General features: G+C 35.8%; 5 protein-coding genes and 1 pseudogene across 7 annotated transcripts; 3 read left to right on the forward strand and 3 right to left on the reverse strand.

Annotated features, from left to right (window-relative positions):
- On the forward strand, window positions 36-1,266 carry LOC104765689. The gene is made up of 2 exons (XM_010489443.2): window positions 36-781; window positions 886-1,266. Exons 1-2 carry the CDS (start codon window positions 146-148, stop codon window positions 961-963), a joined length of 714 nt encoding a protein of 237 aa, XP_010487745.1. The 5' UTR covers window positions 36-145; the 3' UTR covers window positions 964-1,266.
- LOC104765690 lies at window positions 1,377-3,290 on the forward strand. 2 transcript variants are annotated; one of them, XM_010489445.2, is made up of 3 exons: window positions 1,377-1,513; window positions 1,640-2,213; window positions 2,284-3,290. In XM_010489445.2, exon 3 carries the CDS (start codon window positions 2,298-2,300, stop codon window positions 3,114-3,116), a length of 819 nt encoding a protein of 272 aa, XP_010487747.1. In that variant the 5' UTR covers window positions 1,377-1,513; window positions 1,640-2,213; window positions 2,284-2,297; the 3' UTR covers window positions 3,117-3,290. The 2 variants fall into 2 exon arrangements, with proteins under 2 accessions (XP_010487747.1, XP_010487746.1); XM_010489444.2 differs by having other exon boundaries at window positions 1,640-1,919; window positions 2,284-3,289.
- LOC104765691 lies at window positions 3,328-6,063 on the reverse strand. Its single transcript, XM_010489446.2, has one exon. The coding sequence runs from the start codon at window positions 6,044-6,046 to the stop codon at window positions 3,476-3,478; it is 2,571 nt and encodes an 856-aa protein (XP_010487748.1). The 5' UTR covers window positions 6,047-6,063; the 3' UTR covers window positions 3,328-3,475.
- Window positions 14,757-15,961, reverse strand: LOC109130747 (annotated as a pseudogene).
- Window positions 17,547-18,650, reverse strand: LOC104767611 (putative F-box protein At4g09870). The gene is made up of 2 exons (XM_010491611.1): window positions 18,520-18,650; window positions 17,547-18,405 (listed from the first exon to the last, which is right to left on the reverse strand). Exons 1-2 carry the CDS (start codon window positions 18,648-18,650, stop codon window positions 17,547-17,549), a joined length of 990 nt encoding a protein of 329 aa, XP_010489913.1.
- On the forward strand, window positions 20,507-24,311 carry LOC104765692. 2 transcript variants are annotated; one of them, XM_010489447.2, is made up of 10 exons: window positions 20,507-20,857; window positions 21,098-21,326; window positions 21,609-21,843; window positions 21,925-22,094; window positions 22,184-22,323; window positions 22,412-22,589; window positions 22,699-23,036; window positions 23,192-23,439; window positions 23,531-23,887; window positions 23,971-24,311. In XM_010489447.2, exons 2-10 carry the CDS (start codon window positions 21,142-21,144, stop codon window positions 24,199-24,201), a joined length of 2,082 nt encoding a protein of 693 aa, XP_010487749.1. In that variant the 5' UTR covers window positions 20,507-20,857; window positions 21,098-21,141; the 3' UTR covers window positions 24,202-24,311. The 2 variants fall into 2 exon arrangements, with proteins under 2 accessions (XP_010487749.1, XP_010487751.1); XM_010489449.2 differs by having other exon boundaries at window positions 21,141-21,326; window positions 23,971-24,201.

Here is a 24,605-nt window from a genome sequence, read left to right on the forward strand (position 1 = left end):
AAAAAAAAAAAAAAAACTTTGAACTTTTGTTTCAAAGGAAAAGGAGAAGAAAAAGAAAGGAATCTTCATCTTCTTCATCTTCTTCTTCCCACGGCGGAGAGAAAGAAACCAAAACCAATTTCTCAATTTCTCATAAATTTCACAAATGGAGTTTCCACCTCTACCGGAAAGATCCAAACGCCTCCATAACTTCACCTTACCTTATCTCCGATGGGGTCAGCAAAGATTCCTCCGCTGCGTCAAGCTTCCTCCTCACCACCACCACCACCGATCTTCCCCTTCTTCTTCTTCTCCTCCTGATCATCATCGTACTAGATCCAACAACGCTGGTGGAGAAGAGCTCACCCTCGATCTCCTCTACGATGCCGGCAACAACAAACCTAAGCAGCTCTCCTCCGTTTTGGGAAATGTTGGAGGAGATGAGAGGAACAACACCAACGGCAGCGGCGATGTTGTTGCTGTTTCTGTTGCAGCTCGGCCGTGGAATTTGAGGACTAGGAGAGCTGCGTGTAACGAACCTGGAGACGAATCAACGAGGATCATCGAGTCTTCTTCTTCTTCTTCTCTTCTACTACGGAGACATGAAATTGGTGGTGGCGTGAAGAGAGGAGGAGGTAGCAGCGAAGATCATATTCATGGTGATGGAGATTTGCACAACAAAGTCAAATTCTCTGTTTCTTTGTTGAGAGAAGAAATCGAACAAGACTTCTCTGCCTTAATTGGTAAAAAACCTCCCAGGAGACCAAAGAAGAGACCAAGATTGGTTCAGAAGCAAATCAATGTATGTATATGTCTTCTTCTTTCTTTCTTTGTTCTTCACCCTACCGTTCCATTGGTTTGCTTTCTTTGTTTTGTTGCTTAGAATTTGAATTTTTGTTTTTGCAGAATCTTTTACCAGGATTGTGGCTAGGAGAAGAAGTAACAGCAGACTCATACGATGTTCCTGAGGCTGTGGAAACATGATATAGATAAACAAAAAACATATTTGGGCGGGTCAGCTTCTTTTCTATCCAAGAAAATGTATCAACTTTGTTTTTTTTTCTTTTTCTAGTCTTGTCATTTTCGATTGTAAAAAGGAAGGAAGAAAAAATATGTAGCAATGTGCTCAGGTTTTTTAGTGATTGAAGCCATTTACTTTGGTTTCCTTTAATATTCTTCTCTTGTTGTAAAAGAGACAACTTCGAGGGGGTTTTTTCTTCCGTTACCAAAGCTAATTGTAATCTCTCCATGGCAATGGAATCATCTCCAGGCTGTTTCTGTTATCAATAATGCAGCTTTCTTACTTCTTTGTTCCCAGACTTAGTTTGTCTTGTTGCCTTACTATTAGCATCCCCCTAGTATCTTTGCTCAGATTATGCGTAAAAAATCTGATCTTGTTGTTTGTGTCAAGAACTTGATGAGAAACAGTGTACGTGCTGTTAGACAACTTTGCAGGGTCAGACCAAGCTTCCCCTTTACCACAACTTTTCACCATTTCCAAGGGGTTTTATGAACAGCTCTCTCTCTCTCTCTGGTGAGTCAAGTTTTACAAACTTACTAAGAGTGTTTCATTTATTGAACACCTGATCTGGGACACTTGTTACTATCTGCGGTTAGGTTCTTACATACTGATTCTATGTTTCATTGTTGACTGTTGTAGGAATAATAAAAAAAACAAGATAATGCAAGGATAATCATATATGCTGATAATGGATCTTCAGAAAGCTTTTTCTTCTTCTTGAGTGTCCAAACCAGGTCGCAGTTGAAAGCCACGATCAACATGATAAGAAATCTCATTGAAACACTTCAATGTGGCTAATGTTAGCAGTCACCAGCCGGTGAGGCGAGTTGGAGGGTCCATGGTCGATGAGCAGTATCAATTGTGTGGAAAACAGAGAAGAAAGATAGAATACACTGTTTGCTGGGCGCCTAAAGTAGAGGTAATGTAATTTATTCGAATCCTTGAAATCTAATTAGATATTATGTTCTTTTTCTCAGCCATTGTTTCCTGCAGTAGTGGCACACCACATCCATTATTTTAATTGAAGTTTTCAACCTCTAATTCATAGACTAATGCGTTTATTTCAAATGTTTCCAAACATCATGATCATCTAAACCTTTCCTTCATCATAATCTCATGGAAACCTTATTTCCTTTACATCTCCCCCATACACGATTTATCCAACTTTAAATTGCTACGTTACGTGTCTTGACTTTTATCACTTCTCAAGAAGGTTAGTTATCATTTACTCATCAGTTCTCTGGTTCTCAATTGGTTTCACTAATTTGTTTTGAAAACCTTAGGAAAACGGACCATCATGATCTGCACGGAGTCAAACCACCAGCGGATTTCGTTTGCTGGTGATCTTGGCCAATCCGACAAAGGACCTGCTATGGAACAACATCAACCATCAGGCCCGGTTCGAAGAGACACTACTCTTTTAGATTCATCAAACTCAGACTTCGAGTTCCACATATCAAGAAACTTTGATCCTGAAGATTCCTCACCAGCCGACGAGATCTTTGCGGATGGTATGATCCTCCCAGTCCTTCCTTTCCACGTAACCCCTGCATCCGCCACGCCAAAACGTCTCTACAAATACGAGCTCCCTCCTATCGTCTCTGCTCGTTCCTTACCCTCCTCCTCTCTTCCTCTTCCGCCTTTACCATTGCCTGAATACTCGAGAAAATACAGCGTGAAAGAAACTAGGGGAAGCGTAAATGGTCGAGGGAGCAGTGTAAATTCGGTTTTGGAAGCGGAGAAATCATCAAAGTCGTTTTGGAGCTTCAAGAGAAGCTCAAGCCTTAACTGCGATATAAAGAAGAGTCTGATGTGTTCGTTTCCTCGGTTAACGAGAAGCAACTCCACTGGATCAGTAACGTATTCGAAGAGGGAAATGCTTAGGGACATTAACAAGCATAGCTCGCAGAGACATGGAGTCCCACGTCCAGGAACAAATCCGTCATCTTCTCCTCCACCTCTCTGCTGCAGCTCGTATCAGTTCAGGCCACAAAAACAAGCCAGAAAGAATGGCGGCGGAAGGGGAGGAAGTTTTTGGATTGCTCCGGTGATCGGTGGTCCATCTCCTTTTGGGCTAGGATCCATCTTACGACTTACAAAAGAGAAGAAGAAGTAATGACAGTGTGTGTTTTTTCCCTTCCCAAAGTAAGTAGGAGCAGTTTGATACCATACTCTTCTTCTTACGAACTCTTTGTTTGATTTTGTTTACACATTGAGATTTATGCAACAAAATCCATGTTGATACATTTTTTAAAATCTGATGTGACTCTTATTTTTCTAGCCAGATAATGTTGCAATTCATGCAAATTTTGTTACTCTTCAAATGGTAATCACGTAATTTGAAGAATTTCTATTTAGATACAGAGTAATTGATGATAATCCTCAAAAATGAATATAACCGAACATTGGAATTTACAAAATTGGTGGGTGAAGAAGAAACAACAGTAGAAACAAAAAAAGTCGTGGAGATATCTCTCATTTTTGGAGATGGTACTGAGAAAGAAACTCTTGATATGAAGATGATCGTTGTTGCCATTGAGAGAGAAGCGTCTTGGACGTAAGCAAAGCTTTTGTATCAAAATTCACTTTCCGATTTTCGAAGCAAATCTCTACTGGAGACAAGTTATCGAACAGTTCAAGCCCTGTTGTTCCTCCATCATCAATGTCAGCTTCTTTACAGCGACGCACTCTGGAGACAAACGTAGTGAGTTCTTTCTGTTGTCTGTCTGAATCAGTTGTCTTTGTGATCGGACGGTAAGAAATGAACGCCTTCTTTTCCTTCTGTGAATCACTGTTGAGCCACATGTCATCGTCTCGGTCATCGCCAAGTGATATGGTCGTCTCATCTTCTTGACCTGAGTTTGCGAGCTCGCGGGTTACTTTGGATATTTGATTGCATCGGTTAGAGAATTCTGCTTCAGGCGAGAACTCTTGTTCTGAGTTGAGACATCCGTTGCGGAACTCATGTAGTGTTGTGAGAACTGGAAGTGGAAGAACAGGACCAACGAGCTCAACACTGGGTTGCTCCTTCTTTGACCATTTACTACTCCGTCTTGAAGGTTTCCTTACCAAGAAAGGCGGTAGCTGTGGGAATTCTGGAACAGCTAAGAACTCGAGAGACGGTTTCTTCTTGTCTACCAGAACATCTTCAAACTCAGAGTAGTTGGAGAATGCAAGCAACAAAATCTCTATAGGTAAGCTTGACCAGGTTTCTCTCAATGCAATGTCGAAAACGCTTGTCGGTGAACTGATATTCTCAAAGACTGCGGTTACGCTAGAGGAAGATCTATCTCTACCAAATCCGCAAATCTTCAACTTCTTACATAACTCCTCATGGCAGTTTAAGCTAAAAGATTTATTCTTCTGCAAACCTGATGATTTTGTCTTCATCTTTGAATCGATAAACCCGGCGAGCTTCCCTTTTGTGTGAGCAGAGAGATACTTGAGGTCGAGATATTTAAATCGTCTCGGGAGTTTGTATTCATCTTCATCAGGGAGGTACAGTAAGTTCACCTCGTCAGGTTTGCAGGCTGAATCTTTGTGAGCTACTTCTAAACTTTTTAAAGCAGAAGCACAGAACTTAACTGCTTCAAGCTTCCCCGAGGATGTTAACCGAATCAAAGTAAACCCGGAAGATTGATCTGATGACTCAAGTGGAAGGTACTTGTTTAGAACACCAAAACCGAGAACAAGAACACTCTTTTTCTGCCAATCGATCCACTCGAGAAGAGACTCCTTCATCATCCCTTCCCTAAAGACACAATCTCCGCATAGACACTTTCCGGCAGGTAAGAGTAGATTGTGTGGAAGCTCCCATACATACAAGGAACAAGGATCCTTCACAACAGATGGAGAAGGTCCATAACAGAACATTTGAGATTGCGCATTCCAAAACGAGCCAATGATAACACAAGAAGTAGTTGATTCAACAGTCCCAAGCCCGAGTTCAGACAATCTATAAGCATCGATAAAGCAAGGCCTCTCAACATCATGCTGCCATTTCAGCAAAGGCACTCCTGATCTCGGATCACAGAGAAATACATAGCTCTGAGAAGCAAGAATAAACCGAAAACTGTCACTACCCGCCTTTGCAAAGCCAACAAACTCTTCAGTTCCAGCCATGTTCATACTCTCAACTTGCAATAAACATCTCACACTGCAATCCTCAGAGCTTCTGGTAATAGCAAAGACTACATCAGACCGAGCAACAAGATAAATCCCAAAAGTCCAACCAAAATCACATCCTAACCAATTCCTCCTATTGACTGCAGCTGATCTCCCATGACCTTCCCAAGAAACTTTAAGTTTGGAACCTCTAAGCCTACAATGACTCTGATTCAAATCAAACAAAAAGACCTCACCGTTCTCTAACAAGACTAAACACTCTCCAGTAAGATGAGGGCTCCAAGAAGCGCTCACAATCATACACCTCTTAAACTGCTTACAACCAAGGTTTCTCAAAACCGGCTTCCCTTGAGATTCATCATACTTGACACTGAACCAATGAATCGAATACAACGAATAAACCAAAACGTATCCCAATTCGTTAGAAGAAGTACACTTATCCGCTACAAAAACACTAACCGGTTGCACCAAAATCTTCAAAATTCGAGAAAATAAACGCTCTGTTGCCACAAAGACGTCACCTCCGTTCGAACCCATGACTTGTAACCCACCGGAATCTCCAACAGAAAGCAGCAAGAACCCAATCCGATCAAGGTTAGTCCCTGTGGGAAAAAACACCAAGACTGAATTTTTAGTTGGGAAAGGTAGAAACTGGAGGCGATTGTAGGAGAGAACCCTAGCGGTATCATCGTGCGGACTGGGAATATTGAAAGAGGCGCTGACGATTGCGGAAGAATCCGACGGAGGGACGCCCGAGACGGAGAGAAAACGCGCGGGAGTTAGGTGAGGGACAGTAGAGAGAATCGGAGGAGAGAGTGAGGGAGAAGAGAAGAGTAGCTCCGAATCTGATGGGTTCGAGAAGTAAGGACCAACGGGAGAGGAGATGCAGGTTTTGCGTCCCCATTCATCTGTAATCTCCATTACAACCAAAGCGGCTTTCGTTTTCTACGGCGATCGGCGGTGAATCGAGCGACTAAATTAAATAGGTTGGCGTTAACCGAACGAATAAATTTAAATTATTATTTCGTACCTGAATAAACCAAACCTAACCAAGCCAAATTCCTTTTTTTTTTTTTATTACACATTATGTTCAGCTTATACAACAAACAAAAACCAGTACTTGATCAATAATTACAACTAGGATTTATCCCATGGTAAACCACGTATCTATTCGTTTTCATAAACATTTAAATAAGTTAGTATACTAATATAATCAGGTTTTATTTAGTTAATATAAATATTAGAATATTATATATAATCCCCTATATATTAAGAGAGAAACATTCTTGAAAAAATGATGATGTGTCGTCGCCAGAGAGCTCAATGCACCATTTAACAAATAACCCTCATTAACTAATACTAATTACATCTATGCCATTATAGATTTAAATCAAAATTCATTACATAAATTAAAATTATTAGTAGCCATTTAATTTGAATATATATTATACTTCTAAAAAAAATAGTAAACAACAAATTAATTTCTTTTTTAAAATTTAATAATTACTCATGTTTATTAAGATAAAGTCCATACAAATTTCTCCACCATGTTAATTAAAGTTCTTTGCCACGTTCAAATATTTCACGGGTGAAACGTATTTTACACAAAATAAAAGCTAATTTGAATAATAATAAAAAATTAGTTACATATTTTGTTTTACACAAACAAATCTTACATCCCAAATAATAATTTTACTCATAATAGTCTTATTTGAATCGATTTATCCGCACTATGTGCGGGTTATTACCTAGTATGTTGTATTTGCAAAATTTACCCCATAGTAAATTTATTTGTTTTGTAATATCAATGCACTTATATATATATATATATATATATATTATTTTGGTGTTTTTACAATAATTAACAGTACTTGTTAATAAAATTATATGAATTGACTTTGAAAAAACAATAAATATGTGTACATTCAAAAATACAGTGAACTATGATTAAAATCAAAAAAAAATTAAGACCATAGTTTTGTGCATGGTCTTAAACCATGGTCAAAAATACAATGAAATATGATTAAAATCAAATTTATGGTGATCAATAGTGTTTAAGACCATGGTTTTTTGGAAAATCATTTCAAAAAAGATTATTGCACAAAAATATACTTCAAAAATGTTAAGATAGATTTTTAAAATATATTTCCGTTTATAAAAATTCAAATCGCATCATATGCTGAAAAAAAATCTATTAGTTTTTTTAACTTTATGTATTAAATAGTAATTCAAATAATTAAAGATAAGATTAAATAAAAGTGAAAGGAGAATTATATTATAATCTAACATATTGCTTTAAATTAGGTAGATAGATTTTAGGAAATTTGAAATTAATATTATCAAATAAGAAAATGATTGTGTTTGGTTGTAAGGATTGTAGAGAATTTAATTGAGACTTGTTTGGATACAAAGATAAAAAAAGATGGCACAAAAATATACTCCAAAAATGTTAAGATAGATATTATAATTATTACTTAAAATATCTCACAAAATAATAATGTAAATACAACAAACAAACAGTATAAAATTATAGTACACACCAAACAAATTAAAAAAAGAGATATATATACAATTATTTCGCCGTATTCAAAATAAAACTCTAATAATATGGAGACTAGATCAATTTTACACAAAAGTTATGATTATATACTAATAAACATCAAATATTAATTTACCGATAGTTGTGATGACTTATATTTTTCTATTTTATTGAATATTATTGCTACTATGTAGTAGACAAGTTTTTGTTTGAACTAAACTTCAATTCTTTTATATGACTATCCATTTAATTATATTCTCAAATTATATATAATACTTAAAATAACTAAATTTAATTACGAAGCCTTGTGTATTATACATATTATTTGTTTCTTCTGTATTTGTTTATCTATACATACAAAATATACATGTCAAATTCAAAAAAAGATGTTTATCGTTTTACCAAATAATCGTAATATTAAACACTTGGATCAAACTTTGTAAGATATTTGATCAAACAACATGAATGCAAAATCTAAAAACACATATGTCCACAAACCCTAGCACATCTAAAAACACACATGAACACTAGAAACTAATTAGAGATTAAACCCTAGTACTAGCTTATCAACTATATGTTAATTACTTGAAGATTAAGACTAATTCATGATGTACCATATTAGTGCAGCATTATAATGTATTTTTTGTCGATTATGTTGGATTTTTTGTTCTCTTGCTAACATACTTTTGAAATTGATGAATTGTTTGTTTTGTCTAGTACATGATCAGTTTATTGTCAATTATTTTTGAAAATCAAATTTTATAACATATTCATATCTAGAAGAAATATAGCAGCAAAAAATGAGATAATAAATTTTGTCAAAGATAAGAAAAAAGCACATCTAACTGTAATGAATATGACTTTAGATTTAACTTATGAATATGTTCCATCTTTGAGGCATCATAGATAGCTAGTTGTGTCTCATGTGAAACCAATAAGTGGAATTGGTCCTTGTGGAATTCAACTCGTGTGTCGGCTGATGGCTATTTTCCACGTGGTTTATATATTTTATATATCAAATTAATTTATTGGTGATAATTAAATGTTTGTGTTTTACAAAATCGGTATATAACTAACAATTTTAAAGATCTATGATCCTAAATATTTTGAAAAAATAATAATGAATAAAAAAAAGTCTATCCATGTTAAATCATGTGTTATCATCATGGGAGAAGATTTTGATGATCCATTCTTATTAAAAACATATAAATTAGTTTAAATTATAAGTTTTTCTATACCATTTTGAAAAATTACTCTCTTTTGTTATCAATTTCTAATATAAAAATGATTAAATTCTAAACGCTACATTCCAAATACTATATATACCCTTAAAAACTATATCCCAAATGTAAAATAGAGAACTTGAACCTAAAAACAAATTCTAAAAATCAATTTAAAAACACATTGTAATTATGTAAAAGAAGAAAAAAATGAAAATGACAAAAAATAGTATTTTTGAAAATGAGTATTTCTAAGAATTTCTCAAGCTTTTTCAAAGAAAATCATAAAATTGAAGCAAAAATTGGTAATATGTTGAGTTGAAAATTTTGTGTGGATTGTTGAATATTTTGTTACTTTATATAACAGGAAATATATTAAGCTATAGACTTTATAATAAATTTATTTAGATATTTGTTAAATTTTAACATATAAAATCAATTAACCATTTTTGTGTTAAATATGTATATATATAACCATTTTCGAAAAAAATTATTTGTTATTCTAAAATTCGAATATAGTTTTAATCTATTAAAATATTAGTTAAATTTAAACCTCTACAAAATTTTCATTTTATATATAAAGATTAGAATTTTTACTAAAATAGAAAATAGGGTATTTTTCAAAAGATAATACAATAAATACATTTTTGTTGAAATGAAAATGGACAGATATACCCTTTTAATAAAAATTGTTTTAACAATTAAATAAAATAATAAAAACAATAAAAACTAAATTTAAAGTTTAAAATAACTCAAATATAAAAATACATTACTTTTTAAAATTGTTAAATTCAGAATAAATTACTAATAAATATAAATTATAACAAAAATGTATTATTGTATTTTAAATAATGATTACATGAATAAATTTTTGACCTTAAAATTTTGAATAATAAAAAAAAGAATTTAAATATTTTTGTTGATATTATTTAGATCTAAATTTATTTAAAAATAAATAATTCAAGATTATACAATTTATAATATATATATATATATATTAATGTTTTTAGACTAATTTTAATCAATGTTGATTTATTTATAATGTCGACTTTATGAACAATTGTTTTTTTTTTTTACTTCTGTTGACTAAATTATATTTTTCATCGACTTATATTAAAACAGTTGACTTATGTTATGACTAGTGGATTTATAGTCGATTTTTTTAATTGTTGACTTATTCTTTTTTTTTTTGTCAACCATTAGGGCACAACAAGCCGGCCCATTAGCCTAATCCCTATATTCGTAGGGAGCGGGACTCAATCCCTGGGTGTGATGGTGCCTTGTGCATTAAGGACTTACCTTTGGCTACTGCACTAAAGTCACTTCACGTTGACTTATTCTTTTTGTTCATCGATTTATATTTTTTTTGTTTATTTGTGTATTCATTGTTGACTTATTACATTTTACATTGATTTATTAATAAAGTTGATATTTTGAATGATTGATTTAAGTTTAATTTTTGTCGACTTATTTATTTTCCCATCGATATATTTTCAAATTCCCGACTTTTTTTTGTTTGATTGTTTTTTTACATAGTCGACTTTTGATGATGTTGACTTATATTTTTTCTTGTCGATTTGTTTGGTCTTAGTAGACTTATTTCATTTTACGTTGAATTATTAATATGTTTGACTTTTTGAACTGTCGACCTATATTTTATTCCTGCTGATTTATGTTTTTTCTTTGTTGACGTATATTAAAAAAGTCGACTTCCTTTTTTATTAATTGATTTGTTACATAGTCGTTTTTTTTTTAACTGTTGATTTATTTTTTAAAAGCTCACAATATTTGATTATGTTATTAAACTTAATAATTTTTAAAATAAATTAAAATTATGTAACTTATATTCGAATTTTCAGTAAAATATTTAATAAATCGAAATATATATATTTATTTTTCGAAATAGTTTATTGAATGAAAAAATTAAAGAATTATTAGTAAATTAATATTTCTTTATCAGAATTTTAGTTTTCTTTATTCATTAATATTTTCCATAATATACTACTTCCTCATTATCTAAATTTTCTCAATATCTAATTTATAAACAGTGTTTTTTAAAATAATTTTTTAACGTAAATTAATTTAATTATGTGTTTATTTTTTTAACGTTCAATTATTAATTAATGGCATATTTATTTATTTTATCTTAATTTAGTCTTTTAGTAATTGATCAATATTATATATAATAAATTAATTCATTATTTTTTAAATTTTTTTAGTAGAATTCCAAATATCTAGTTTAATGTTTTTTAAAATAATTTTTCAAATCAGTTAATTTAATTATATTGTATTTAGTTTTAATTAATTTGTAATTGAGGACAAAATAGTCATTTAGTTCAATAAATAAGGTACATTTCAAAAACTTAAAAATATTAGTATAGATTTCAAATTTCCTATTAAGTTTAAGGTATGTATTCAAAAAATTTCGATTTTTTTCTTAATATTTTAAGGAAGAAGTACATATAACATTATATCCCACGAGTATTTTATTTTGAATCAATAACAAAAAAATTGTTTGAAGTTATTATTTTTTTTTCCACACTACTCCTTGATGTTTTTACTTTGAAGGAAGTCACGATTCATATTATGAAAAAAAATAATAAATTTTATAAATCTCGGCAGATTTAGAAAGAAAGTTTACATGTTTTTGATTTTCTTTTTTTTTAAGCAGTAGCTAGTGACGATTCACTAATTCATTAGTTATTCAAAAATATGATTTGGTTCTTCTACGGATGTATGGATCTGGACGGACCCTTACGTCAATTATGTACTTTTATAGAATCCTCTTGTTTGTTGCCATTAAGATCACATCCCAACCAAAGATAATGTGATTTTAGTGTCGTAGCAAATGAGGAAAATCATATTAATATCAAGAAGAAAACAGGCTAAGCACTCAAAAATACGGAATTCCACACGGACTCCTCCAAATAAAGGTGCCTTTCTAGTTCAAATTATAAGCATATTAAAATTCATAGAAGAGAAAGAAACTGAGCGTCTTGAATTCATACTTTGAGAGTAATTTAGACAAAGACAATAGATCATCCAAATTTGTTAAGAAAGAAAGAGATTAACGTATTCAAAGACTGAATTAAATATTAAGAGATCACACACAAACATGCTCAAGCTTCAAGCCTCCGTGGTAGGGAACCTTAAAAGACGACTTTTTCAGTGAGCTTTCATAGAGCTTGTATATGCTCACACACAAACATGTTCCTTTTTTTGTTTCTTGGGTCCAATTAGAAGACTTTCACAGAGGAAATTAACGCTTTCACGACACTTAATAAAGATATATGTAGTTCATAATGGCTAATAAACCTAAAGTGTTGGATGACTTAAATAATGGAATTTGTGTCCAAATAACGAACCTTACAAATTCTTGTGGCGCTAGCTGACTTACTCGAACTTGAAGGAGGTGATGATTTCTAGCTGTAACTTGCAAAGCAATGAATTAGGGGTGAAAAAAAGAAAACTCAGAGAAGAGAAAGGGAGATACCTTCTTACATGTTTTATGAATCACTTGTCATTAAATTTGAAAAGCGTAAAAATTGAACATAATTCTCTCTTCTTTATACATAGTTTATATATATATATATTTTTTAGCAAAAAGATTTCATTCATTCAAGCTAAAAACGGGAGGTTTTTGAAAAAAAAGCAATGTTTAAATTAAGCACTTCTTCAAGTGATACCACTTGTCAATACAATATGCATGAGAGCTCGAAAAGGGTTATTCCAAGGACTTGAGGACGACCAAGAAAAACTAAGAGAAACACACAAAGAAATAAAATGGCTGCATATCGCAAGTAGGTAGCTTATTTAGTCTCTAGTCACCTCTTTTACACTCTGCGCCGAAGGTTCTCGATTTGAACCAAACAAATGTGGATACACAGAACGACAACAATATTCTCCAAAACCTAGTTGTGTGACTTTATTTATTTTATTTTTTTTTAGATAACAGGTTAATTATATAATCAAAAGGAACTTGAGGTTTACAAAAGTTACTAGTAGTGGCTACATCCCAAAAATAAAATAAAAAGCTGCAGACACGCGAAGATACTAATTCCGAAAAGGAGAATCAAGATTAATTAGGAGCAGCAGAAGCTCATTAGTGTTGAGGAAGCCATTTGAGTAGCAGTCCTTTCCCCTGCTTGGAGTATTGGTGAGCAAGGAGAATATCTCTGATTGTTCTGTCCAGGACTCTGAACAGAGCTTCAGGTGCGGTGTGGGTGCCGTTGTGATAGCGTGAGTTGCGTTCTTGCCAGAGATGGTAGACTGTCGCTTGGGAAACCAGTTTCTTTAGAGTAGAAGATAGCGCTTGAGAGTGACCAATAAGCCAGCTGATTAGGGTCGGCCATGAGATGAAAGTGAGCACAGGGAGTCGAAATCTTGCCAGAACCAAACCCCATAGATCTCGCGCATAGCTGCAGAAAAGAAAGAGGTGCTCTCTGTTCTCATTTCCTTCAGCGCAGAAAACACAATTAGTGTCTTCGACTAGTCCCCAGTTGAACAATCTTGATTTCAGGGGTTGAGGTGAGCGACCCAAAACATAAAGGAGTGCTTTGGAATTCCTTTTTTGAACCAAATAGCCTTATACCAGTGTTTGATCTCCTTCCTAGGCCTCACTGCGTCCCAAGTGAGCTTTGTACTGAAGTAGTCCTTTCTGTTGCCCTCCGGACCCCAGGAGTATGAGTCTTGCCCTGATGATGACGAAGGGGGAGTCAAAGAAGTCAACAAGTCCCTGATGGTGAGTAGGAGAGGGTTTCTGGTCCTGAGGGAAGGTAGCCTCCAACCTTGTGGACCAGTGCCCTGAGCAACCGTCGCATCTCTGGGAATCCCCATTAGTCTCGGTCCTTCATTTCCTACCACATCAATCAGAGGCCCTAAGGTACTCCAATTATCAAACCAGTAACTCGCTGTATTGCCGTCTCCAAGGTGACAGCCCAGGAACCACTTTGACAATTCTCCACCATCCAGTAGCTTTGGTTTTTAAGCATATGTTCTTTCATCCAGGCCACCCAAAGAGAGCCGCTGTTTGTGAATAACAACCAAACCAGCTTCATATTCAGCGTTTTATTCCAAATACTGAAATTACGAAGGCCTAGTCCACCTTCTTTCTTAGGGAGACAGATGTCCTTCCAGGATACTTTTGCTGCGGTTTTCTTCTCTATATCCCCCGCCCAAAGAAACGCAGTACAAAGAGATTCAATGGATCTGAGACATCCTTTCGGGAGGGCGAACGCAGAGGACCAGAAATTTACAGAGCTGTTAATAACATCAGAGATAAGCTGAAGTCTTCCCGCAAAGGAGAGGACCTTGGTGGTCCAAGAGGTGAACCTGGCCTTGATGTTATCCAACAGTGGCGAATAGTCTGCTTTTCTCAACTTTCGGTGGAGAAGAAGGAGACCGAGATATCTCACCGGGAAAGATCCAAACTGAAAACCTTGGTGGGCTAACTGGTTGGTGGTTTCTACCGAGACTCCAGCGACGAACAGAGTGGATTTATCAACGTTCATACTCAACCATGACAGGAGTTTGAAGTCCTCCAACAGAGAAACAATCTCACGAAGAGAGTTTATCCCTCCATCAAAGAAGATCATGAGATCATCGGCAAAGGCGAGGTGAGAGATGATGGGATTCTTGCCAAGCGGATGGTAGCCTATTATGCCAGACTCGAAGCTGCGACTAAGCATATTGGAGAGAGTTTCCATGACAATCACAAACAGCGTAGGGGAGAGCGGGTCTCCCTGTCTCAGCCCTTTGCCGTCTCTGAAATAGCCACAAAGTTCGCCATTAATGTTGATGGAGAAGGAGGTCGAGGTTATGCATGGCTCCACCCAGTTGATGAATTTGGGAGGAAAGCGGGCAATCTCTAGAATTTTTAGTTAGAAGTCCCACTTGACGCAGTCAAAGGCCTTCTTAAGATCTACTTTGAGCAAACCTCTAGGGGAAACGTTCTTTCTGCCAAATCCTTGGACCATCTCAGAGGTGAGGAGGACATTTTCCACTAGTAGACGTCCTTTAACAAATGCGGATTGGGAGTTTGATATCATCAAGGGAAGGATATCTTCCATTCTCTTAGAGATGATTTTGGAGATCACCTTGTAAATGACATTGCAGCACGAGATGGGTCTGAAGTTGGTGATCTTGTCAGCTCCTATTAACATTAGGGATCAGAGATAATGCGGTTGCTTGAGAAGATTTCCTGTTCGGAAGAATTCCTTAACTGGCCGCCGTAAGTCATTCGTCTCTCACAACACACGATTTTTCTTTTCTCCTCGTCGAACAAAAAAACTTCGAATAAGACAAATACCAAAATCAGGGTAATCCAGAGATAAGACCTTGCTCCACGACAACACTTTAGTGGTGGTCGTCTCATCAATCTTATTTGTTACCCATATCTCTTTTCTTGATGTATCTCTGAGTTGTAATAGCACTGAAAGTTTCTCTTCTCTTTGATACTAGATAGAGCTATCTTTCGATAGGAAACTGATACGGAAAACTCATACGATTTCCAAATCTCTCTGTTGTATAATCAAAACTAACCATATCGAGCTGCCTCTCTTCTTCATCAAAAGCACAAAAAGTAGTTCTTACCCTTCAAAGATACGCAGGAATTACAGGGATGCCCATATAACCTGAGGTCCGGAGTGACATCATCAAGAATCCTCCATGAATTAGAGTAAAGCTCACAGATTTCAAATATTCGTTTGAAGCCAAAAAAATATCTCAGTACTTTGTAGCTGGTAATTCCGGATTTATTGTCTTGGTAGGATCCAAGAACCATACCTGTAGGATCTCTTGTCACGAACTATGTGTTGGATCTTAATGGTTTCAGAGATATGGCCGGAACGCGACAGAGTATCTCTTCCAACAGATCTTGCGAAAGGTACATCGACATTCATTGTCGAAGAAGCGCCGATGGCTTTTGAGTTTTTGACGGGTTGTTTTAGGGTTTTCTCAGTGTTTCGCAGCTTTCGCTCTTCTCTTTTATATGTCTTGTAAATGGAGTTATAGTTATAAACTTTATCGTTTGTTTGGGCTTAATAAACATGGCAGCAACTCTAAGACTTTTCACTCATCATTTTCAAATTTTTTTCTTAATATTTTCATTTTCACCAAAAAGTAAATACAATACTATATAATTATTTCCCACGAGTATTTTATTTTAAAAAGTACATACAATATTATATAGTTATATATCTCACGAGTATTTTTATTTTGAATTAATAACAAAAAAAAAATTGTTTTAAGTTATTAATTTTTACCACACTACTCCTTGATGTTTTTACTTTTGAAAACGAAGACAGATTCATGTTAGAAAAGTTTGATATTTTTTTAAAAAAGAAGATCAATCTAACAAATCTTGGCAGGTTTAGAAAGAAATTTTACATGTTTATGAAGCAGTAGCTACTAGCATCTGATAATAATACCACATATTTAATGAAATATGAGTTCAAGCGATTATTCAGTGAACAAGACCAAGACAAATGAAGAACAAAAGAAAAGATGAGATTACATGTAGTAGAGCTTGTTTAGTTGTTTCTTTTCCTTTTGCCTTCCGCTCGCTCAATTTAAACTCCAGAAACCATTACTGTGACTTTATAATCCTCCTCCCCAACAATGTATACGTACCTTGTCTTTCCACTTGTCCTCGTCTTCTTCGTCCATCCATCTCTTACTCTTACAACACAAGACGACTTTATTCTCCTCGTCTAGCAAGCAACTTACGCCACGCCAATTAATCAACTTTAATTAGGCTTCAATGCTAGGACCTTGTTCCACGACACCACTTCTTTGTTCTTACCAACCTTATTTGTCACCCATACCTCAGTCTTGGATGCAGAGTCGCCCTATAATAACACCTAAAGCTTCTCATCTCTGACAACGGAAAGATGATCAGCATGCCCCTGAAAGGGACGAGCACATATCCAAACTTCTCTGTTGCAAAAGCAGATTTGGCCAAAGCAATGCCAGGGCGCTTTTGTCTTCTATCTATAGATCCAAGTGGTGGAGACCAAAACTCGGTCTAACATTTTACTTATCAATCCCTCCTCCCATTTTACGGTATACTCCGTCTTGTTCTTCTTTTTTCGGGTCCAAGAAGACTTTCACAGAGGAAAATAACGCTTTGAAGACACACTAACAAAGATTTTTGTAGAGCGTGATGGCTAATAAACCTAAAGTTTTGGATGGCTTATAAAGATCACAATGACTTGTACTGCAATCTTCATTATACACAAACTCGTCCAAATAACGAACCTTAATTACAAAATCCTGCGGCGGTGACTTACTAGAACTTGAAGGGTGCTGATTTCTAGCAGTACAACTTGTAATTTGCAAAGCAATGAATTGGCGGTGAAAAAGAAAAATCAGAGCAAACACGAGGAGATAGCTTCCTACATGTTTAATTATGAATCACTTGTCACTGAATTAGATTAGTATATATGTAAAGAAACATGATTTGATAATAAAACTTTCAAAAAAAAAAAAAAAGCAATGTTAAAGCACTTCTTCTAGTGATACCACTTGTTAATACAATATGAGTAATGAGAGCTCAAAGGATTATTCCAAGGACTTGACGACGACAAAGACAAACTAAGAGAAACACACAAAGAAAGAAAATGGCTGCGCGCGTAGAGCTTGTCTAGTCCCGTAGTCACCACTTTTACTCTTTGCGTTGAGGGTGCTCGATTTGAACCAAACTTGGAAACAAATGTGGAACACATGAAAGAATGGAATGTTCTCCAAAACTTAGTTTTGTGACTTTATTATCGTCCCCAACAATGTAAACCCAGTCGGCCCCATAATTGGCGTCGCCAGTTCTACTTCTACCTCTCTCACAACACACGATTTTTCTATTCTCCTCGTCGAACAAAAAACTTGTAAAGCCATGGCGAAGATAAGGGTAGTCCACTGTTAAGACCTTGGTCCACAACAACACTTGAGTGGTGGTCTCATCAATCTTATTTGTTACCCATATCTCTTTACTTGAGGTATCGCTCAGTTGTAGTAACAGTGAAAGTTTCTCGTCTCTCACACTAGATAGAGATTTAATAAAATAACTACCAATAGGAAACTGGTACGGAAGACTCATACGACTTCCAAAACTCTCCGTTGTATAATCAAAACTAACCATATCGAGCTGACTCTCTTCTTCATCAAAAGCAAAAAAGTAGTTCTTACCCTTCAAAGAGACGCAGGAATTACAGGGATGACCATAAAAACTCAAGTTCGGAGTGACATCAATGATCCTCCATGAATTAGAGTAAAGCTCACAGATTTCAAATACTGGTTTGTTGCCAAAACTATATCTCAGTACTTTGTAGCTGGTAGTGCCGGATTTATTGTCTTGGTAGGACCCAAGAACATACCTGTAGTTTTTCCTGTTAAGATCTATGCCTTGGATCCACCTGGTTTTACCCATAAACGGGTTCCAAACCTCCATAATACTCTTTAATGCGTTGATGTATAACAACAAGCCATCACAGTGAAAGACTTCATATATGCCGAATCCGCTAAGTTCAACACCAACCTCTTCGGATGGTGTTTCGTTTAGATTGACGTTCAAGGAACAAATCCTAGAATTCGTTGTGAACATGAGAACCATAGACTGTTTTGGGGCTTTGTCAAAGTGCTTTCTTCTGAATCTCTGGTCGTTGAATATACTGTTCCATTGCTTGCACGTAGATCTTAACGGTCTCAACGATCTGTCCGGAACGCGAAAGAGTATCTCCTCCAACAGATCCCGTGGAAGCTCCGACATCGACATTGTGGAAGAAAAGTGTGTAGTGCCCCCTGCCCGGTGGCTTTGAATTTTAAGGGTTTTTCTTCACTCGTATATATATAATAAACTATAGGCCCATATTAATATGGGCTTTATCGTATATTTAGCCCAAGAAAACATGGCAGCGGCTGGCTATTCTGATTAGGTGTTGACTGGTTTTCCCGCTACCTCCCGCAAACGCTACCTTTGCGAGTGGTAGCGATTGCTAGCGATTAGAACCAATCACATAAAATGCTCCCAATCACTTCTAATCGCTCCCAACCGTTTCAAACCACTGAATTCCAAAAGCTGTTTCCCGCAAGCGTTTGTGGTTGCGGGCGATTGCGGTTGGAATTTTTTTTTTCTTTTATAAAAATTTAAAAGAAATCAATGATAATGAAATTCTTTTGTGTTATATCTTCTATCTAACCATTTTACTCATTAAGGATGGTAGAAAATGAAGTACGGATACGATTACAGAGATTATAAAATAAACAATTAGACGAAAATAATCCAGAAAACTTGATGTAAATTTAATGACACATCGCACATAAGTTCAAAAAAATATAATAAATATAATATTTCATCAGAAATTTTTAAAAATAAGATTATTTGTGAAAAATATTAAAACAAATCACCAGTGACTCTTCTCAACTCTCACTTAACCATTCCTGCCGATGCAACTACTGACCCACAATCTAAGAGAAAAGAGAAAAGATCTACGATCTAAAGCATATGTTTTGTCATTTGTCAAATTATTTGATTAAATTTTTGGTGAAAAGCCAAATGCATAAATGAATAAGTATTTCAATATCATAATTATTTTAGTATTTTTAATAAATTTAAATTAAAAATCAAGTTTAATTAAAAATTTTGTGTGTTTTAAACATTTACATATTATATATCACATTTATTATGTTCCAACCGCTATTGCACCCGTTGGTCAACCAGTCGTAAACCTCCCACAAACGCACCAATTTTAAACCGCTAAATCAGTCGTTCAAAACGCTTAATAATGCTTGAAACGGCAATCGCCCGCAACCGAAGCGTTTGAACCAGTCAGGCCCTAACTCTGTTATTAGGTTGTTGTTATATATGCAGACTAACGAATGCATAAATTTGAAGATACTGCTTCTGACTGTGCTGGTCAAATACATTACCACCTCTTTTTTCTTTTACCTTAGGTCGCTCGATTTTAACCGAACTTGGAACATAATTAAGTATAACTGGCCAACATCCTTACGTTGTATCCACACCAAAATCCACTTTACTGTCTTTATCATCCTCCCCGAGAATGTATATATCTGCTTGTCGATGGACTTGGTCTCGTCTTCCATACCCATCCATGTATCGCAACGCAAGGCGACTTTCTTCTCCTCGTCAAGCAAAAAACTTACCTCATGCGAAATTTGAATATCACGGCTCAAATCTAATAATGCTAATAAGACCTATCTATAAGACACCACCGCATTGGTGGTGTCATCAATCTTACTCGTCACCCATATCTCAGTCTTGGATGTACTATCGAGTTGGATAAACCGATACTTTTAAGTTTCCTGAGAAATTTGAAAAATGTTCTAGTAAATGAATGAATGGCTCAGAAACCACTATGTATCTGGATGAGTACTTGTATTTAGGTTTTGACTTTTGAGTCACTTTAGATAGAAACGACGGAAGGGTTATCTGAAAAACCCTGATTGAATTACTATTAATAGAAGACACGTGTAGGGATAAGATTAAATGAGAAGGGTTTTTTATTTAATCTGAACCGTCAAATGTGATGACGTGTAAAAAACACGTTATGCAATCACGTGTTTAGTGACCGTGTCATATTAAGTCTTAACGAAAGAACGAATCAGAGTTTTTTTATCCGTCGTCGCTCTCTCCTCCTCCTCCTCCTCCTCCGTCTTCGTGCTTTCGCTTCTCTTTGCGGTGTTTTCTTCTTCTTTTTTTTTTTTTCTTTTTTCGACAAACTCCAAAATTAAGGAAGAATCTGAGAATCAAGAGGGTCTCATTGGCAAAATTTTCGAGGAATCAAGAGTTAAAAATCCCTAAATTTGGTTTTATAATTCGAGAAATGAGGCGTATGGATTGTGGGCAAATGTTCGATTTTTAATAAAAGTTTGATCTGATCACATGCTCGTCGTGATATAAACCAGTTGTTTTGGTATGTATTCGACCTAAGTCAGCTTCGACGTTGCTTCAGATTTGAGGTGATTAATTAGTCTCTGTATTGTTTATTTTGTTCTACATTTTTGTAATTTAGCTTTTGAGTTGATATGATCAATGAAGCAATAGAGATCGTGTAGGCGAAACCATTCTAAAAATGTTAGGACTGTTCGTTCATGATCTGTGTCAAAACCTACCGACCAACCAACTAATTGCAAATTAAGTTATTCTATGCATTGAACTCGATTCTTGCAGTATCAATCTAATATGCTTGAATGTTTCAGGCAAAACCAGGGGTCGGTAACTAAAGGAGTTTTTTTTTTCTAGTATGTCGAGCAAAACCCGGAATATGCTTGGAGGTTTGGTTAAAGATACTTCTTTTAAATGGTTGCTCGGTAAACAAAGTTCTTTCGATGAAGAAATCGAGGAAATGGGAAGATCCCCATCTGCTTCCTCCAATTGGATTCCTGAGCTTTCTCCTGTTGCTAATGTCGTTGTCCGCAGGTGTTCTAAGTAAGTACCATTCATCCGTATTAAGCATTTTGCTGTGTGACTTTACAGGGCTCATAAGGGTAGTTTTTTGGTCTCTCGAGTCTTGACGATATGATGGTGGAATAGTTTGTCCAAGAATGAGTTTAGTAATAGGTTTCACTAGGGATAGTTCTATCTAAAGAGGTACCTACGGAACGGGGTTCGGGTTTTTGTTAAAGAAGTACCACTATTAGAGAGCATTGGATGCAAGAATGAGGTTACTGTTCTGTCTTGATATTTTATTTGGATATGCTATTGATGCAGGATACTCGGTGTTCCTGCAAACGAGCTGCGAGATAGTTTCAAACAAGAGGCATTTGAGTCTCTCAAGCAGCCCTCTTTATTTGCAAGGAATTTTCTAGAGTACTGTTGTTTTAGAGCACGTTCACTCTCTGTTGGAGTAACTGGTCATCTAGCCGATAAAAAGTTTCGGCGGTTAACCTTTGACATGATGGTTGTCTGGGAAGTCCCAGCTGTTTCTAGCCAGGCTTTACTCAGCGTAAGGCTCCTTTTTCTCATTTCCTCTGCCATCCTTATAGGAATCTTTTCTTTATCATCTTTTTTTTTTCCTTTTCAATAGGTAGAAGAAGATGCAACAGTTAGTTTAGAAGCCTTCTCAAGGATCGCACCAGCAGTTCCTATAATAGCTGATGTGATCATATGTGAAAACCTGTTTGGAATTCTTACTTCATCAACGGGTGGTCGGCTTCAGTTCTCTGTTTATGACAAGTATTTATATGGACTTGAGAGGTAGAGAAATTTATGTCTTTATTAGAAGCTGACCTCCTTTTGTCTCATCTCACTCTGCAGACATTTTTAAAAGTCTATTTTGTTTGTAGAGCAATAAAGAAGATGAGGGCACAGTCAGAATCATCTTTGCTTTCTGGTGTTCGATCAAAAAGAGAAAAGATTCTGGAAATAGATGGGACAGTTACTACCCAACCAGTTCTTGAACATGTGGGAGTCTCAACATGGCCAGGTATTGTTTGCATTTTCTCAATATCAACATGGCCAGGTATTGTTTGTATTTTCTCAATAATACTCACTTTTGCCGCGATGCTATTCAGGTCGCTTGATCCTAACAGACCATTCACTATATTTTGAGGCTTTAAAAGTCGTGTCTTATGATAAACCAAAGCGATATGACCTATCTGAAGATCTAAAGCAAATAGTTAAACCTGAGTTAACTGGTCCTTGGGGCACTCGGCTTTTCGACAAGGCTGTTTCTTACAAGTCTATATCTCTGTAAGACTGTCTTTTCGCCTTAAATCGATTGGAATCTCTTGTATGAACTGAAAACATGCTCCTTTTTGTGACTGATCAGTTAACAGCTTTTAATGGCTATCTGTCGTAGATCAGAACCAGTGGTAATGGAATTCCCAGAGCTCAAAGGCCACACACGCCGTGATTACTGGCTCAATATTGTACGAGAAGTATTATACGTTCACAGATACATAAACGAGTACAAGATTACTGGTTTGGCTAGAGATGAAGCACTTTCAAAGGCTGTCCTTGGCATTATACGTGTGCAAGCTATTCAAGAACTCAGTTTGACAAATGCAATGCGTTACGAAAATATTCTCCCGTTCAATCTCTGCGATCACCTTCCTGGTGGAGATCTGATTCTTCAGACGCTTGCAGAGATGTCTACTGCAAGAGAGCTCCATCGATCAAATAAATCCAAAGATACAGGTTACACTGCTTCTTATCAAAATAACTTATACCTAATGGTATTATCTTTTTCTTGACCAAGAGTGTGATGATTGAAAGCGTGTGCCTTAAACGATTATACAAGATTAAATCTCCGAGGAAGTTGATGTTAAATGTGTATGTAATCTATTTACCAGGGACATTACATTCCTCAGCTTCAGATATGGTTTCACAGCTGGGTTCTGTGTTTGGAGGATCAAGTCCTAGGAGCAGAATGAGTGAGACAAGTAGTCTCGTGGTAGGTGAAGTAGTGGTTGGAGATGTGAATCCACTAGAGAGAGCAGTGAAGAAGTCGCGTAAGAACTACGAGAAAGTAGTCCTAGCGCAAGAGACGATTAATGGAGTCAAAATGGATGGCATTGACACCAACTTAGCTGTGATGAAGGTAAAGAAAAAAACAAGAGAACAAATGTTTGACTGGAACTTTTTAACTGCGTTCTATAAAATGTTGAATTGCTTCTCCTTTGTTTTGGCAGGAACTGATGCTTCCGATTATGGAAACAGGGAATTGGATTGTGTCGGTGGTGTATTGGGATGATCCTATGAAGTCTATTGTTTTCTGTCTCTTCTCCACTTTCATAATTTGGAGGGGATGGCTTGTTTATGTCTTTGCTCTTGCGTGTCTCTTGTCTGCAATCTTCATGGTTCTCACAAGATGTTTCAGCAGAGAAAAGCTCATGATCGAGCTGAAAGTAACTGCTCCTCCACCAATGAACACAATGGAACAGCTTTTGGCGGTCCAGAACGGGATCTCGGAGCTGGAACAGAACATTCAAGACGCAAACATCGTTCTTCTCAAGTTCCGAGCTTTGTTGTTCTCGCTTTTCCCTCAGGTCTGTCTTGCCTCTCATATTTTTAAACAAAAACGCCTCTCCATAATGCTGACTTTAACAGAGATTTGAAACCGCTATTTCAGGCGAGCGAGAAGTTTGCAATTTCGATTGTGATAGCAGCGACGATGATTGCTTTTGTTCCGGGACGCTACTTGCTTTCGGTGGTGTTTGTTGAGCTTTTCACAAGATACTCGCCGCCACGGAGAGCTAGCACGGAACGGTTGATAAGGCGGTTGAGAGAGTGGTGGTTTAGTATTCCGGCAGCTCCAGTGATCCTCCAACACGACAAGGACAATAAGAAGAAGAAGAACTGAGGAAACGTCTATAGTTTGAACAGACGCAAATGTATGTACATACTTAAAAATCTTTACTTTAATATATAAAATGTATGTTCGTATGCAATTTATTCATCTTGTTTTTTTTTTTTGTGTGTTCATAAATTAATCTCGTGAGCATGAGCAAAGTCTTGAATTCTTTGCAACTGTCCAATACGTGAGATGTTTTGTAACGACTAACGAAGACTCACAATTTCGAGCAAGGGATTAGAGACTTTTTTAATACACTTTCAAAAAGACATTTTGAATCAATCAGTCAAATTCTCAGACAAGCTAATAATAAGCACAATTCAATCTCTTCATACACTTGAAAAATGTCATTTAAAGGGGATTAATCTAATCTAATTTGTCTAATAATCATGGGATAATTGGAAAAAAGGACA

Source organism: Camelina sativa, chromosome 19, assembly GCF_000633955.1.
Source record: "Camelina sativa cultivar DH55 chromosome 19, Cs, whole genome shotgun sequence".
In the NCBI taxonomy this organism is placed as follows: domain Eukaryota; kingdom Viridiplantae; phylum Streptophyta; class Magnoliopsida; order Brassicales; family Brassicaceae; genus Camelina; species Camelina sativa.